This window comes from Lucilia sericata, unplaced genomic scaffold, assembly GCF_015586225.1.
Source record: "Lucilia sericata isolate MDLA Ls3-8-SP2 unplaced genomic scaffold, ASM1558622v1 Contig001667F_arrow, whole genome shotgun sequence".
Classification (NCBI taxonomy): domain Eukaryota; kingdom Metazoa; phylum Arthropoda; class Insecta; order Diptera; family Calliphoridae; genus Lucilia; species Lucilia sericata.
Genome location: NW_023995578.1, coordinates 27,440 through 47,430, shown reverse-complemented (window position 1 = coordinate 47,430; position 19,991 = coordinate 27,440). Strand labels below are relative to the sequence as shown.

The window sequence follows — 19,991 nt, the reverse complement described above, 5'->3', positions numbered from 1 at the left end:
AAGATTAATATTACAAAGTTATATGAACATAATTTCTAATAGAATTTCTAGAGATCTGAAGGATATTGTTTAGAGAGATAAGTAGTTAGTTTTCCGATATTCAGACCAGACATTCTGTTGCAGAATGTCTGGTCTTTTTTTAGTCTACATTACATCCCCGATTAAGCTCACCTGTAAGGTCTTTTTTCTGTCCACATTTATATGAGAGAGAAACAATATTATATTAGCTCCTCGTCGAACCCCTTAAGATCCCTATCGCAACGTAACAATTCCTAGTAGAACTCTCAGAAGTACCGAAACACATTTACGGAAGTATCTTGATGTTTAAATTATTTCGGTTTCAGGGGTAAGAATTAATTGATGGGAATTAAAGTAGACTTTATCTTATGGAACACCTTACCGATATCCAACATAATCACATTGGATCCTATTATGAACTGGATTGTATTTGATAGGCTCTTTATAGTGTATTTCAATATATTGTAGATCTCTGATTCTGTTTAAAAGACTAGGCGGTTAATAGGAATTGGAGATGGTTTAAGTTCATGGCTACGAATCAAGAACAGGTCTCTAATGGAAATTTAAAATCACTCCATGACATTAACAAATGAGCAGAAAATTGTCAATATCCAGCAGTTCGGTCGGACAGTCCCTACCTACCTATTTAACCTACAACTTAGGGTCACCTCATAGATTACGAGGAGACAGACTAAAAGCTTAAGTTTGTTTTTCAAGTGACCACTCTCTCCCTTACATAGGGAACACTAAAGTGACGATTATCTTCACCCTTGTTTGTAAAGAGTAGATCCGTGAGGAAAGACATATTAGAGCCAACGAGGTGGTTAGACGTTAGTGGAAATCACTGTCTTTTTCGGATGCACTGACTCTGTGTCGAACTGCCGGGTACAGACAAATAGTATATAGTGTCAGTTGGCTGTTGACATGAAAATTACCTCTTTATGTGAACATTCTAATTGAAGAGATGATATATCGTCCATTTAAATGTTAGGGGAACATGATTACATTAGTTCTAATAGGAACTTGATTGGACTTAACAGACAAAGTTCGGAAGAATACACTCGTTAACACTTTTTACTCTTGTAGATTCTCTGTAGTTGGAGAACCTAGACTAGACTTCTAATAATAAAGCCTATTTGTGCTCCGATAAAAAGAGTTTCCCTAAAATAATAACTCTCTTGAGGCACAAAAATAAGCTTTTCATGTTAATGATTGATAAGGAAATGGTATATTTTCTCCCCCGAACTACCGAGTGTATGTGTGTGTGTGGATATGTGAATAAAGAAAAAGAGAAATTAGGGGACATTAATGTTGTTGTAAATTGGTATTAAGTGAGTGTAATTACTCATGCTTTGGCACTCCAAAGAAGGCGAAAAACAACACAGCAGCAACGAAGAAAACCAAACTAGAAAAAAAAAACTTTTTGGAAAATACGTGAAAAATATTCATATTATCCACAGCAGTTGTTGTTGCTGCTGCTGCTTTTATTTTTACTTTCTCACTTTTTACAAACAGCTTTTGGCTGTTTTGTTTTCTACAACAAGGACAAGGAATAGAAAAGTTTTTATTTCTGGTGTCATTATGGCAGAGTACTTTAAGTATAGAAAAGTAAAGTATATTTTCCTACTTTTTATAAAATCTTAATGAGGAAAAAAAAGCTTTTTGTTCTCTGGCATTTTGTCGTGAGTTGACTTTTTTTATTTTTTATTATTATTTGGCAAATATTATTAATATAAAGTCATTTTCATAGATTTTTAATTAAAAAGATTTTCTTTTCTTTTTTACTGTGTGTTTTAAGGAGTGCAGAGTTTAGAGTGAACAAAATTTTCACTTAAATATTTTTTTTTTTTGGATTTTTGTTTTTAAGCTTTTAACACAAAGTTTTTTGTTGATGTTGTTTTCTGTCATAACTTGTCTGCTGATTTTTTTTTTTAATGAATTTTTTCCTAGACAAAGACATTTTTTTCATGTACGACTTGTTTCTTAAGTACTCGCATATTTTATGGTTTGCTTTGGTATTTAATAATGCGTTATTTTTTAATATTAATTTATCAAAAAAGGAGTTAATGTACTTTTTTTTTTTTGAAATAAGGGATTTAAAAGTTAAAGTATTTTAAAGAAAAAAACCTATAATAAAGAAAAAGTGTATAACATGTTATCAATCAAATTTCTATGTATTCGAACATAAGTAAGCTGCTGTGTAATGAAAAATGTAAGCAGTAGTCATTGAAAAGTATGGTGTTAGTTGAAAATCATTGCAAAGCTTTTGTTGAGACGTTTTACGTTTTTACGACTTTAATGTTTAAAAACTGAGATATCAAAAAATCACTTTAATTTTCTAATCAAAAAATTATGACTTTTATAAAAAACACATAAAATTCTTTAATATTTTACTTAAATTCTTAACCACTTCATTCCACCTCTTAAACAATAACAGATTTTAGCCTCCCTCGAAATATATAAACAAGTTTCCTCTTCCTGATATAACAAATAAAACGTACATCAAATGATATGATAATAAAAATTAAATAATTTATGAACCCAAACTACAGTTTATTATTTAATAGAATTGAATAGAAGAACGCAAATCTCCGAAAATAAGGAAAACGGATCAGACTCATAATAATCATACAAACACGTTTTCATAATCAATACATTTTAAATGAACCTAAAGATAAAATTTCACCTAAAAAAAAATCTAAGCTAAATGAAATCATAAAAACATCCTATTGTCTGTTTGTCAGACAGCCTTTGCTTTGTGGGATAAGAATGGTCGGGGGGATTTCGAAATGTTTTGTGTTTTTAGTGCGATTACATGTGATCATAAATTAAACATTTATACGTTTTATATTCTTTTATAGATGTTTTATTTTTATCAATTTATAGGTGTATTATTTTCCTTAGTGCTGTTTCTCCCTTTTATGTATATGAGTTAAGGCTTTTGTTGTGGACTTAAGAAACTCAATTTCTTTTCTTTATTTCAACTTTAAGAAAATGATTTTTACTTTTTTATTTCCTATTAAAGCAGACATTTTCTAGTGGGAGATTTCTAAATGAAAATTCTTTTTTGGAAAATAAGCTTTTCTTTATTATTTCTATAAAGTTTTTTATGCATTTTTAACTATATCAGGTATATTTTTATAGCGACACGTATGGAAAATATCAGATTTAACAGGTATATAAACCGACAAAAGATCTATAAAAAGTATTTTTCTCATTAGAAATAAACTGCTATTGGTGTTTGAAGACATGTTAATTAGAACATAAATTTGATAAACATTTTCTTAAAATATATAAGTATATTAGTCTAGTCTCTATTCTAGACTAGACTATAGACTAGACTATTGCCTAGATTATAGACTAGTCTGTAGACTAGACTATAGACTGGACTATAGACTAGACTATAGACTGGACTATAGAGTAGACTATAGACTGGACTATAGACTAGACTATAGACTGGACTATAGAATATACTATAACCTAGACCATAGACTGGACTATAGACTAGACTATAGACTAGGCTATCGACTAGACTGAAGACTTGCCTATAGACTATAGATTAGACTATAGACTAGACTATAGACTAGACTATAGACTAGACTATAGACTAGACAATAGACTAAACTGTAGACTAGACTATATACTAGACTATAGACTAGACTATAGATTAGGCTATAGACTAGACTATAGACTAGACTATAGACTAGACTATAGACTAGACTATAGACTAGACTATAGACTAGACTATAGACTAGTCTATAGACTAGACTATAGACTAGACTATAGACTAGACTATAGACTAGACTATAGACTAGACTATAGACTAGACTATAGACTAGGCTATCGACTAGACTGAAGACTTGCCTATAGACTATAGATTAGACTATAGACTAGACTATAGACTAGACTATAGACTAGACTATAGACTAGTCTATAGACTAGACTATAGACTAGACTATAAACTAGACTATAGACTAGACTATAGACTAGACTATAGACTAGACTATAGACTAGACTATAGACTAGACTATAGACTAGACTATAGACTAGACTATAGACTAGACTATAGACTAGACTATAAACTAGACTATAGACTATAGACTAGACTATAAACTAGACTATAGACTAGACTATAGACTAGACTATAGACTAGACTAGACTATAGACTAGACTATAGACTAGACTATAGACTAGACTATAGACTAGACTATAGACTAGTCTATAGACTAGACTATAGACTAGACTATAGACTAGACTATAGACAAGACTATAGACTATACTATATACTATCGACTAGACTATAGACTAGACTATAGCCTATGCTAGACTATAGTCTTGACTATAGCCTATGCTAGACTATAGACTAGACTATAGTATTGACTACAGCCTTGACTATAGACTAGACTGTAGAGTAGACTATAGACCAAACTGCAGACTAGACTATAGACTATACTATAGACTAGACAGTATACTAGACTAGACTATAAACTAGACTATACTATAGACTACACTATAGACTACACTATATACTACATTATATACTACACTATAGACTACACTATAGACTAGACTATGAACTAGATTTTAGACTAGACTTTGGAATTGATTATAAACTAGACTATAGAATAGACTACAGACTAGACTATGGACTAGATTATAGACTAGACTATAGACTAAGCTATAAACTGGACTATAGACTAGACTATAAACAAGAACATATAGTATACTACAGACTATACTATAGGCTAGACAATATATACTGGACAATATTGACTAGACTATAGTCTAGACTAAAAACTTGACTATAGACTAGACTATAGACTACACTAGAGACCATATACTACACCGTAGACTAGACCATAAATTATGCCATAGACTACAGTATAGACTTGGCTATAAACTAGACTTTAGACTAGACTTTTGGCTAGACTATAGACTAGACTATAGGCTAGACAATATATACTGGACAATATAGACACTAGAAACCATATACTTCACCATAGACTAGACTATAGGCTAGACTATAGACTATACTATAGACTAGACTATAAACTAGACTATAAACTAGACTTTAGACTAGACTTTAGAGTAGACTATAGACTAGACTATAGACTAGACTATAGACAAGACTATAGACTAGATTATAGACTAGACAATAGACTATACACTTGACTATAGACTTGACTATAGAATATATATATATAAACTAGACTATAGACTTGACTATAGACTACAATGGAGACTAGATATAAAAATATCTTGATCTGCCAAAACATTTTAAATATTTTTTTATATTTCCTTAATATTGTGTAGTGGTTTGAACTCTAGTACTAAATTTAGGGAACAAATCTTACTTTACCTATATTTTACTTCTATTCTACTCTATTTTGTTGGAAAATAAATAAATTTCTTTAAAACTTTTTCAATTTAGACTTAAAATATTCAATTTTTATGCATTAAAAAATAATTCTAAAAATTCTAAGAATTTAGTAAATCTTTAAAATATTAAGCGATTTGCTATTTTCCCAAAAAATTTCCTTTAAAATACTACGGCATTAACTAACAGACTAGCTTTAAGATTTCTCACCCCTATCAGCCTGCTTTATGCATTAATTTCACAACAACAATTCAATTTAGCTTAAGAGAATAAAAGTGTTGTTTATCGATGATTGAGGGGGAGCAGAGGGCAGGTGTCTACCATAAGTATAAGGATTTTGGGGAGTTTATAGAATATAAAGAACTTAATATTGATAAAAAATAAGTTCTTAATATTTGTTTCATTGTTCTACCAACCTTTTTCATTTTTCGGCTTGACTAGATGTCCTTGTTGTACTTCGTATCTAACGTACTACATATTTTTGGGAGGTATCTTTTAGCTTTAGTATTTTATAACTTAATCGCTACAAAAAACGAAAAAACAAACGTATAAAACAAACCAAACAAAAATAAAGTAATAAATAAATTCTTACAAGTATTATCTTTGATTTATGTTATTTCAGCCGGTTTCTTATATTTTAGTACATCTTCTCAACTAACACTTTTACTACTACTTAAAGGGAAGTGGTTGTATTAAAAGCCAGTTATTGTCTAGTGAAGTGTGGGTAATTGTTGATGGCGGGGGGTGGTACGATTCGATAACATGTTACTAAATTAGACAGGTTGTTGTTTTGCTATCAGTTCCACTGGTTCTACTCTAAATTCTATAGATTTTGCTTTTGTGATGTAATATTACTTTACATCGTGTTTTTATAAGTTTGATATACAAAAATTTTGTTTTCTGTTGTTGGTATTATTTGTTGTTTTCCTACAGATTTTATAATAAATAACTCCAATGATTTGGAAGAATTAAAAAGTGAATCAAGTGTGACTTGATATTTAGAGATTTGTGTTGCCGTAAAAAACATATTAAAGTTTTTAAGTTTATATATCCTGGGACTGGGAATAATAAGAATAGACTAAAGACTAGACTTTAGACTAGACTACAGACTGGACTATAGACTAGGCTATAGACTAGACTGCAGACCAGGAGATAGACTAAACTATAGCCTGGACCGTAGAATAGATAGCTTGTTAGACTCTAGACTAGAATATAGACTTGTCTATAGACTAGACTATAGACTTGTCTATAGACTAGACCAGAATATAGACTAGACTATAGGTCTAGGGACTAGACTATAGACTAGACTATAGACTAGACATTAGACTTGACTATAGACTATACTATAGACTAGACTATAGACTAGATTATAGACTAGATTATAGACTAGACTATAGACTAGACTATAGACTAGACTATAGACTAGACTATATACTAGACTATAGACTAGACAATAGTCTAGACTATAGACTAGATTATAGACTAGACTAGACTAGACTATAGACTAGACTATAGACTAGACTATAGACTAGACTATAGACTAGACTATAGACTAGACTATAGACCAGACTATAGACCAGACTATAGACTAGACTATAGACAAGACTAGACTAGACTATAGACTAGACTATAGACTAGACTATAGACTAGACTATAGACTAGACTATAGACTAGACTATAGACTAGACTATAGACAAGACTATAGACTAGACTATAGACTAGACTATAGACTAGACTATAGACTAGACTATAGACTAGACTATAGACTAGACTATAGACTAGACTATAGACTAGACTATAGACTAGACTATAGACTAGACTATAGACTATACTATAGACTAGACTATAGATTAGACTATAGACTAGACTATAGACTAGACTATAGACTAGACTATAGACTAGACTATAGACTATATAGACTAGACTATAGACTAGACTATAGACTAGACTATAGACTAGACTATAGACTAGACTATAGACTAGACTATAGACTAGACTATAGACTAGACTATAGACTAGACTATAGACTAGACTATACTAGACTATAGACTAGACTATAGACTAGACTATAGACTAGACTATAGACTAGACTATAGACTAGACTATAGACTAGACTATAGACTAGACTATAGACTAGACTATAGACTAGACTATAGACTAGACTATAGACTAGACTATAGACTAGACTATAGACTAGACTATAGACTAGACTATAGACTAGACTATAGACTAGACTACAGACTAGACTATACTAGACTATAGACTAGACTATAGACTAGACTATAGACTAGACTATAGACTAGACTATAGACTAGACTATAGACTAGACTATAGACTAGACTATAGACTAGACTATAGACTAGACTATAGACTAGACTATAGACTAGACTATAGACTAGACTATAGACTAGACTATAGACTAGACTATAGACTAGACTATAGACTAGACTATAGACTAGACTATAGACTAGACTATAGACTAGACTATAGACTAGACTATAGACTAGACTATAGACTAGACTATAGACTAGACTATAGACTAGACTATAGACTAGACTATAGACTAGACTATAGACTAGACTATAGACTAGACTATAGACTAGACTATAGACTAGACTATAGACTAGACTATAGACTAGACTATAGACTAGACTATAGACTAGACTATAGACTAGACTATAGACTAGACTAGACTAGACTATAGACTAGACTATAGACTAGACTATAGACTAGACTATAGACTAGACTATAGACTAGACTATAGACTAGACTATAGACTAGACTACAGACTAGACTATAGACTAGACTATAGACTAGACTATAGACTAGACTATAGACTAGACTATAGACTATAGACTAGAATATACTAGACTAGACAGACTATAGACTAGACTATAGACTAGACTATAGACTAGACTATAGACTAGACTATAGACTAGACTATAGACTAGACTATAGACTAGACTATAGACTAGACTATAGACTAGACTATAGGACTAGACTATAGACTAGACTATAGACTAGACTATAGACTAGACTAAGACTAGACTAGACTAGACTATAGACTAGACTATAGACCTAGACTATAGACTAGACTATAGACCTAGACTATAGACTAGACTATAGACTAGACTATAGGACTAGACTATAGACTAGACTATAGACTAGACTATAGACTACTATAGACTAGACTATAGACTAGACTATAGACTAGACTATAGACTAGACTATAGACTAGACTATAGATAGCTAGACTATAGACTAGACTATAGACTAGACTATAGACTAGACTATAGACTAGACTATAGACTAGACTATAGACTAGACTATAGACTAGACTATAGACTAGACTATAGACTAGACTATAGACTAGACTATAGACTAGACTATAGACTAGACTATAGACTAGACTATAGACTAGACTATAGACTAGACTATAGACTAGACTATAGACTAGACTATAGACTAGACTATAGACTAGACTATAGACTAGACTATAGACTAGACTATAGACTAGACTATAGACTAGACTATAGACTAGAGTATAGACTAGACTATAGACTAGACTATAGACTAGACTATAGACTAGACTATAGACTAGACTATAGACTAGACTATAGACTAGACTATAGACTAGACTATAGACTAGACTATAGACTAGACTATAGACTAGACTATAGACTAGACTATAGACTAGACTATAGACTAGACTATAGACTAGACTATAGAATAGACTATAGACTAGACTATAGACTAGACTATAGACTAGACTACAGAATAGACTATAGACTAGACTATAGACTAGACTATAGACTAGACTAGACTAGTTGATGGTGGGGGGTGGTACGATTCGATAACATGTTACTAAATTAGACAGGTTGTTGTTTCGCTATCAGTTCCACTGGTTCTACTCTAAATTCTATAGATTTTGCTTTTGTGATGTAATATTACTTTACATCGTGTTTTTATAAGTTTGATATACAAAAATTTTGTTTTCTGTTGTTGGTATTATTTGTTGTTTTCCTACAGATTTTATAATAAATAACTCCAATGATTTGGAAGAATTAAAAAGTGAATCAAGTGTGACTTGATATTTAGAGATTTGTGTTGCCGTAAAAAACATATTAAAGTTTTTAAGTTTATATATCCTGGGACTGGGAATAATAAGAATAGACTAAAGACTAGACTTTAGACTAGACTACAGACTGGACTATAGACTAGGCTATAGACTAGACTGCAGACCAGGAGATAGACTAAACTATAGCCTGGACCGTAGAATAGATAGCTTGTTAGACTCTAGACTAGACTATAGACTAGACTATAGACTAGACTATAGACTAGACTATAGACTAGACCATAGACTTGACTATAGACTAGACTATAGACTAGACTATAGACTAGACTATAGACTAGACTATAGACTAGACTATAGACTAGACTATAGACTAGACTATAGACTAGACTATAGACTATAGACTAGACTATAGACTAGACTATAGACTAGACTATAGACTAGACTATAGACTAGACTATAGACTAGACTATAGACTAGACTATAGACTAGACTATAGACTAGACTATAGACTAGACTATAGACTAGACTATAGACTAGACTATAGACTAGACTATAGACTAGACTATAGACTAGACTATAGACTAGACTATAGACTAGACTATAGACTAGACTATAGACTAGACTATAGACTAGACTATAGACTAGACTATAGACTAGACTATAGACTAGACTATAGACTAGACTATAGACTAGACTATAGACTAGACTATAGACTAGACTATAGACTAGACTATAGACTAGACTATAGACTAGACTATAGACTAGACTATAGACTAGACTATAGACTAGACTATAGACTAGACTATAGACTAGACTATAGACTAGACTATAGACTAGACTATAGACTAGACTATAGACTAGACTATAGACTAGACTATAGACTAGACTATAGACTAGACTATAGACTAGACTATAGACTAGACTATAGACTAGACTATAGACTAGACTATACTGACTATAGACTAGACTAGACTAGACTATAGACTAGACTATAGACTAACTATAGACTAGATATAGACTAGACTATAGACTAGACTATAGACTAGACTATAGACTAGACTATAGATTAGACTATAGACTAGACTATAGACTAGACTATAGACTAGACTATAGACTAGACTATAGACTAGACTATAGATAGACTATAGACTAGACTATAGACTAGACTATAGACTAGACTATAGACTAGACTATAGACTAGACTATAGACTAGACTATAGACTAGACTATAGACTAGACTATAGACTAGACTATAGACTAGACTATAGACTAGACTATAGACTAGACTATAGACTAGACTATAGACTAGACTATAGACTAGACTATAGACTAGACTATAGACTAGACTATAGACTAGACTATAGACTAGACTATAGACTAGACTATAGACTAGACTATAGACTAGACTATAGACTAGACTATAGACTAGACTATAGACTAGACTATAGACTAGACTATAGACTAGACTATAGACTAGACTATAGACTAGACTATAGACTAGACTATAGACTAGACTATAGACTAGACTATAGACTAGACTATAGACTAGACTATAGACTAGACTATAGACTAGAGTATAGACTAGACTATAGACTAGACTATAGACTAGACTATAGACTAGACTATAGACTAGATATAGACTAGACTATAGACTAGACTATAGACTAGACTATAGACTAGACTATAGACTAGACTATAGACTAGACTATAGACTAGACTATAGACTAGACTATCAGACTAGACTATAGACTAGACTATAGACTAGACTATAGACTAGACTATAGACTAGACTATAGACTAGACTATAGACTAGACTATAGACTAGACTATAGACTAGACTATAGACTAGACTATAGATAGACTATAGAACCTAGACTATAGACTAGACTATAGCTAGACTATAGACTAGACTATAGACTAGACTATAGACTAGACTAATAGACTAGACTATAGACTAGACTATAGACTAGACTATAGACTAGACTATAGACTAGACTATAGACTAGACTATGACGAGACTATTAGACTAGACTTACTAGACTAGACTACTATAATAGACTATAGACTAGACTAGGACTAGACTATAGACTAACTAGAGACAGACTATAGACTAGACTATAGACTAGACTATAGACTAGACTATAGACTAGACTATAGACTAGACTATAGACTAGACTATAGACTAGACTATAGACTGACTATAGACTAGACTATAGACTAGACTATAGACTAGACTATAGACTAGACTATAGACTAGACTATAGACTAGACTATAGACTAGACTATAGACTAGACTATAGACTAGACTATAGACTAGACTATAGACTAGACTATAGACTAGACTATAGACTAGACTATAGACTAGACTATAGACTAGACTATAGACTAGACTATAGACTAGACTATAGACTAGACTATAGACTAGACTATATAATAGACTATAGACTAGACTTTAGACTAGACTATAGACTAGACTATAGAATAGACTATAGACTAGACTATAGACTAGACTATAGACTAGACTATAGACTAGACTATAGACTAGACTATAGACTAGACTATAGACTAGACTATAGACTAGACTATAGACTAGAATAGACTAGAATATAGACTAGACTATTTATTAGAATAGACTAGACTATAGACTAGACTATAGACTAGACTATAGACTAGACTATAGACTAGACTATAGACTAGACTATAGACTAGACTATAGACTAGACTATAGACTAGACTATAGACTAGACTATAGACTAGACTATAGACTAGACTATAGACTAGACTATAGACTAGACTATAGACTAGACTATAGACTAGACTATAGACTAGACTATAGACTAGACTATAGACTAGACTATAGACTAGACTATAGACTAGACTATAGACTAGACTATAGACTAGACTATAGACTATAGACTAGACTATAGACTAGACTATAGACTAGACTATAGACTAGACTATAGACTAGACTAGACTAGACTAGACTATAGACTAGACTAGACTATTTATCCTGTTTTATCTCTTTTAAATTATTCCACAAAAATTATTTAAAATTTTAAATAAATAGAAGGAAATTTATTGGATTAATATGTTTATTAAACATTGCTCCCATATCTTATGTTCATTCATTATTTAAAATGTTACACTCTTTAATCAAGAAATTAACCCAAATTAATTAAGTTTATTAATAAAATCATCAAAAAGAATTTTTTAGATTTTAATCTTGTTATGCTATTTATATAACCCCTATTTAATCTGTGATATTGATTATTTATTTAAATAATATTCGATGGTAATTAAGTTAATTTATTTATTAACTCTGGGATATTTTTTTTTGCATTCGTTAACATTTTAACATCACAACCTCAATTCTTGAGTTAATCCTTTGATAGCTGTTTTTTGCTAACATTTACTGCTCTTTACTTTTTTTCTTGTGAATATAACCACTTGAATATACAAATGTTTTTTGGATGGATAAATATACAATATACGACTCTTATTACTCCATCTGTTCTTTGTACCAGACTTAATGTTGTAAAACACCCTAATTAACCTCTAATTAATTTTTAATTCAGTAATGCTTTTACAACTAAAACAACAACAAAACTGGAAAAAAACAAAAGAATTTCTTTATTTTTTTTTTTTGCTGCTTTATGATTTATTCATATTTATTTGGTCCTTTTTTCTTTTTTTTCTTTCTTTTTTTCGTTTTAGGTCCTGAACCTGCAAAAAATGAAAAATCAAAAGGTATTTTTCACTTTGTGTTTTTTTGTTTGTTTTTTAGTTGTGTAGTCTTGTAGTAGTGGTAGTATTTGATATTTGTTAGCATGTAGTTGTATTTTGTATTTGTTTTTATAAGGATATAAATTATTTTTATTATTATTACAAATATTGTTGCTGCTGTAAATGCGTAAACATTTTAATGGTGTTTAGGGATCGAGCAAAAATGTTGAATATATAACTTAATGAGGGTTACAACAGCAGAGCTTTTAAAGAAAAGTTTCGTTCAAGCAGTAAAGGGTTTATTTTATGGATTTTGTTTTGAAAATAATTGGATTTTTAAAAAATACGAAAAAAAAGGTTGAAATCAATTATCCGTAACATTTTATTAAAATTACCTAAATATAAGTTTATTTGTGTTTTAAGTTTATATTGAGTAAGAAAGGACATGAATTGTCAAAATTAGAAAGTTTATCGAAATTTTTCTTTATATAGAAAGTTAATCAAGAATTGTCTTTTAGTTGAAAATTGTTCAAGAATTTTCTTTAATTAGATAATCGATCGGGAATATTCTCTAAGTATAAATTTTATCGAAATTTTTATCTAAATAGAAAATTTATCAAAAATTAAGATTGATCTATGATTTTTCCTAAATAGAAAATTGATCGAGAATTCTCTTTAAAATGAAAATTGACCAAAATATTCTTTATGTAAAGATTGATCGTAAGATTTTTCTAAATAAAAATTTGATTTAAAAATTTGGTCGGAATTTGATCAAATATTAATTCTAACTAGATAATTAACTTTTCTCAAAATAGAATTTTGATCGAAGATCTCCTTAAATGAAAATTTGATCGATAATTTTGTCTAAATATAAAATTGATCGTGTTATTTCTGTAAAGAGAAAATTTATCATGAATTGGTTCCAAATAAATTATTAATCGATGCTTTTTCCTTATTAGAATTTTGTACGATAATTTTGTTTAGATAAAAAATTAATCGGAAATACTCATTTAACGGAACGCTGATCGTAAAATTTCGATAAATTAAAATTGAATCAAACATTTTCCTAAATCGAAATGTGATCAAGATTTTTTTTTTTTGGAATTTTCTATTCGTGAGATTTGTTTAATAAGAAATTGCTCGTGAATTTTCTCTAAATTAAAACTGATCGAGTATTTGCTCTAAATAGAAAATTGATTTAAAAGAAAAATTTACCGATAATATTCTTTAAATGGAAAACTGAAAGTGAAATTTTCGAGAATTTCCTCTAAATTGAAAATTGATCGTGAAATTTTTCTAAATAGAAAATTGATCGAGGATTTTCTCTAAATATAAAATTGATCGTGTAATTTCTCGAAAGAGAAAATTTATTCTGATTTTTTCATAAATACACATTTGATCGAGAATTTCCTCTAAATTGAAAATTGTTCTTGAAATTTTTCTAAATAGAAAATTGATCGAGATTTTCTCTAAATAGAATATTTGTTGGGTAATTTCTCGAAAGAAAATTTATCATGAATTGGTTCTAAATAAAAAACTTATCGAGGCTTTTTCCTAAATAGAATTTTGATCGATAATGTTCTCTAAATAGAAAATTGTTCAAAAATATTCATTTAATAGAAAGTTAGTCGCAAAATGTCTCTAATAAAAATTTAATTAAGAATTCTTTCTAAATTGAAAATTCGCGAGCAATTAAGAATTATCTCTAAATAGAAAATTGCTCGATACATTTTGCTAAATAAGAAATTAATGAAGAATATTCTCTCAATAAAAAACTGATCATAAAATATCTCTAAATTAAAGATTTATTAAAAATTTTCTTTAAAATGAAAATTGATCAAAAATATTCTTAAAATAGAAAATTGATCGTGAAATTTTCCTAAATTGAAACTGATCGAGTATTTTCTCTGAATAGACAATTAATTGATTGTGAAATTTCTCTAAATCGAAAAATTTATTCGAAACTGAAAAATGATCGTAAAATTTCTTGAAATTAAAAATTTATTAAAAATTATATGAAAGAGATTGATTGAAAATTTATCGTGAGTAGATCAATATTCTATAGAGATTTTTCTTTGGAACGAAAATTGATCGTAAAATTTCTCTTAAACATAAAAAATTGATGAAGACATTTTTTCTAAATAGAAAATTGATCGTGAATTTTCTTTAATTAGAAAGTTGATCGAGGATTATCTCTAAATAGAAAATTAAACAAGAATTTTCTCTAAAGAGAGAATTGATCGTGAAATTTCTCTTAAACATAAAAAATTTGTTAAGAAATTTTTCTAAATAGAAAATTGATCGTGAATTTCCTTTAATTAGAAAATTGATCGAGGATTATCTCTAAATAGAAAATTAAACAAGAATTTTCTCTAACAAGAGAATTGATCGTGAAATTTCTGTAAATAAAAATTTGATTTTTTACTAAATTGAAGATTAATCGAGGATTTTTTTAAAGAAAATTTATCGTGAAAAAGAAAAATTAGATCGGGAATTTTCTTTTAATAACAAACTGATCGTAAATTGTCTCTTAATAAAAATTTTATGGAGATTTTTCACTGAAAAGATCAAGGATTTTCTTTAAAAAGGAAATTGAAAGACAATATTCTTTAAATAGAGGATTGATCGTGAAATTTCTCTAAATAATAATTTGATCGAATTTTTTACTAAATTGAAAATTGATCGAGAATTTTTTTTAAAGAAAATTGATCGTGAAATTTCACGAAACAAAAATTAGATCGAGAAATTTCTTTTTATAACAAACTGATCGTAAATTTTCTCTTAATAAACATTTTATGGAGACTTTACTGAAAAAAAATTGTGATCAAGGATTTTCTTTAAAAAGTAAATTGAACGAGAATATTCTTTAAATAGAAAAATTATCATCAAATTTCTTCAAATAAGAAATTGATCAAGAATTTTCTCTAAATAGGAATTTGTTTCGAAATTTTCTCTAAATAAAAAAATTTATCGAGAATATTCTTTAAATAGAAAAATTATCATCCAAATAGGAAATTGATCAAGAATTTTCCCTAAATAGGAATTTTATCCAATATTTTCTCTAAATAAACAAATTAATCATGAATAATCTTTAAATAGAAAATTGATAGTAAAATTTCTCTAAATTTAAATTTGACCGACAATTTTATTTAAATCGAAAATTTATCGTGAAATTTCTCTAAATAAAAATTTGAACTCAAATTTTATTTTAAAATAATATTGATCGTAAAATTTTTAAAAATATAATTTTAATCAAAAATTGTCTCGAAATTGGTCTTAAATGTTCTTAAACTTAAACAAGAATTTTCTATAATTAAATAAATTAATCAAGAATAATCTTTAAATAGAAAATTGATAGTAAAATTTCTCTAAATTTAAATTTGACCTACAATTTTATTTAAATCGAAAATTGATCGTGAAATTTCTTTAAATAAAAATTTGAACTCAAATTTTCCTTTAAAATAATATTGATCGTAAAATTTTTAAAAATATAATTTTAATCAAAAATTGTCTCGAAATTGATCTTAAATGTTCTTAAACTTGAACAAGAATTTTCTATAATTAAATAAATTCTCTAATTAAATCGATAATAGTCTCTAAACTGAAAATATCCCAGCAAAATCTTTACTTACCCGGTAAGTAGGCAAGTAATATTGAAGCAAAGTGTAAGTACTTTCTTTTTGGGTGAATAACTACTTATTTTTGTTTGACGATGACCAAAAAATAACTGGTTACAAATGTACTTACCCGACTATTACGGACTTAAAACCGCCTTTACAGTTATTTTCTGTGTTTATTAGTCTATTCTATTACCCAATGCTCCATTAACAAATTGTTTTATCGTGCTATTTGGAATAGTTTTTACACAAAGGTACAAATCAATATTTCTTAAAAAATCTTCTAATATCGACTAGGTTTAAAACCATTAACTAATTCCTTATACGCTCTATCCATCTGGCTACAAATCCTATCAAAAAAAAAAAAATAATAATTTTATTAATAAAAACCACTCATTACCAAGTAATGTGTGAAATAACTACATTATCTACAATACTGAATACCAAAATTTGAAAATATTTTACTGGGTAGTTTAAGAGTTTTCTCTAAATAAGAATTTTCATCCTGAATTTTCTAACGAATCCAAGATCTTCCATTTAAATTAAATTCCTCAGTTTAAAATAAAATAAAAAGTACAAAAAACCTTTGACTTTGCTTAATCTTATCTTCCAATACACAGTGGGGCAGAATGGAAATTTTTTGGAAATAAATCTGGCATTTCTAAACGGCTGATCCGATCGGGATAAAATTTGGTGTGAGCGTAGCCAAGGAGTATTCGAGTTTAAGTTTTGAAGATGAACCCTGCAGATGCCCCAGGGACGGCGCTGTGGCGGCTCAAAGTAGGGTACCTACGACATGTAAAATTTTTAAACTCGTGCCATTTTTTTGTTTTTCACCCAAATACAAAGATTTTTATATTTTGTGAAAGCGCTCGACGAGATCTTGAAAAAACATGCTTGGACATACTACTTATCTCTTATAATATCCGAGTTATAGGCATATAAAAATTTAGTGATACAAAATTTACCATACCTTGATCCGCCTTTTTTTGAATACCGGGCGTAATTTTGGACCAAATGGATTCAATTTTTTCTTGTTAGTTAGACAACAAAATTTCCAATAATATACAAAAAATTTCAGATCAATATCGTTTACAGATCCAAAAATATACGTTTTTTAATTTAAAAATTCAAAAAATTTTAGATTTTTGGCGTTTTTTTTGCCAAAAATGTGTCTTAACTCTTTTATTAATAAAATAAAATTTTTATTAAGAACATATAACAATTTTATAGTTTTCTAAAAGGTATCTTTACGCAGAACGCTTTGGCGTAAAAAACTTGTCCTATTTTTTGAAAATGTTGCCACTGCGTCCTTCCGAATATGACCTATTTTTTATCAAAACTTCAACTTTGGGCGACATGTTCTAAAATCCCAAAGCTGGGATCAGAAAACTGAAAGCAGTTTTGGAAACCTCAATATGTTTTCTATTTACTCCAAAAGTATTTTCCCAGCCCTGAAAGAAATGTGGACCCTATGGGCAAAAAAGTAAAAAATCCCATTTTTGGGATTTTCATTCCTATTTTTGGGAATTGCGGGATGCCCTTTGACCTTTTCAATTTTTTTTTTTGCATATTCTTATTTGAAATGACAAATTTAACAAGCGTTGAAAATTTCATTGAGTTTTGTTCATAAATAAAGATTTTGTCATATATTACATATTTGTTTAATTTCTAAAACTATGATTTATATCAAAATTTTAATAGGATTGCAGATAGCTACAACAATTTAGTCCATATTTATCCCTTAATATCATTTTTTAGTTAGATATGGAAATTCTCATTATTCATTTAAACCTGTGTCCTTTAATTTCATCTTTTTCATATTTTAGTATTAAGTATGACAGAACATACATTTGGTGTTGAATAAAATATTTGGACAATTTTTAAAAATTATTTAGTTAATTATTTTATTATAATATTGTATATAAAATAAAAAAATTATAATTTTATTATGAGCCACGCACAACAACACCTAAATCACCCCACACAAATTACCTTTCCCGCCCACCGAAATATAAAACACAATTTAATACAATATCATCAGTTAGTATAATAGCTTTTTTTATTTGAACTGTTTATCTTAAACATAATACAATTAATTCTTACAACCTACTTATATAGTTAATTCCTAACACTACTTATTTTCTATAAAATAATCTGTCATATCGGTATACATATCCAGAAGGTAATATAAGTCCTTTAAATCTTCCTTGTTTTGAGATGATAGAGTTTCATAACAAATCCATCTTTTTCGCATAGTTGAAAGAACAGGATCAGAAGATAGAAGTAAACTATTAAAAATATCTTCATTCTGTGATTGCCTGGAGCATTTTCTTGAGCTGAATAGTTGAACATGCTTAAAATCTCGATTCCTCGCTTCCTGGGCTTCTTCTGTTAACTCTCCAAGTGGAAGAATATTCGATTCAATTATTATTTGACCATGACACAATACTTTGTGTACTGTTGGTGTTAGTTCCCTCCATGGATACAGAGATACAAGTAATTTAGAAATTTCAGATGTGTATTCCCCAAATCGATTTTCATTAATTTTATGTTTACTATTCAGTGCCATTAAAATAGTTTTAACTCTTCGAAGCAACTCCTTGTCGATTCCAGTTATTTTTGAAGTAATTTCAAAATCACGAAAAAACCTTCTCGACGTATTACCGTCATTTGTACTACCGCAACTTGAAAGTGGTTTGTCGATGTTTAATCCCATCTGAACTTTAAATTCTTCTTGGATTATGCTTTTTTCCGCAGCTCTCAGTTCTTTCAATTCTTCATTATTTTTTGTTGATTTAGTAGGATAGTTTGTTTTTTTTTTTCCTGGATCGCCTTGTATGATGGTAATATATTGTGTCCTTTTTCATGCAGAGCTTTCCTTAATATTTGGTACTTATTTCGACTGAGACCCAGTTCCAACATAAGCGCTATTGCTTCCTCTTCAGTAAAATTTGATTATGATGTTGGAGTTGGTATACTTTCCACAATTCACTTAAGTCGTTTTGGTGATGCATTAGGAAGAATAGTTGCAATATGTACGACATCCATATGTTGGTTTTCCTTTTTCAGCATTTCGTTAAATGTATCAGCAATTTCCTCATTTGAGATTGAAAAAAGTTTTTGTGTGACCCTCTTTTTTTTTACCTTGAACATAAGTCTTCGTATGACTTGCAAGGCG

The 19,991-nt window shown here is 29.3% G+C and overlaps 1 protein-coding gene across 1 annotated transcript in view; it reads left to right on the top strand.

Annotated features, from left to right (window-relative positions):
- LOC119612366 (cyclin-dependent kinase 17-like) overlaps positions 1-19,991 on the top strand; it is a gene marked incomplete at its 5' end in the record, with an annotated part of 64,450 nt that overhangs the window by 25,333 nt on the left and 19,126 nt on the right. Inside the window, one exon of the mRNA XM_037968174.1 lies at positions 13,185-13,217. Coding sequence (XP_037824102.1) covers positions 13,185-13,217 — 33 coding nt within the window. The remainder of the gene's footprint in view (positions 1-13,184; positions 13,218-19,991) is intronic.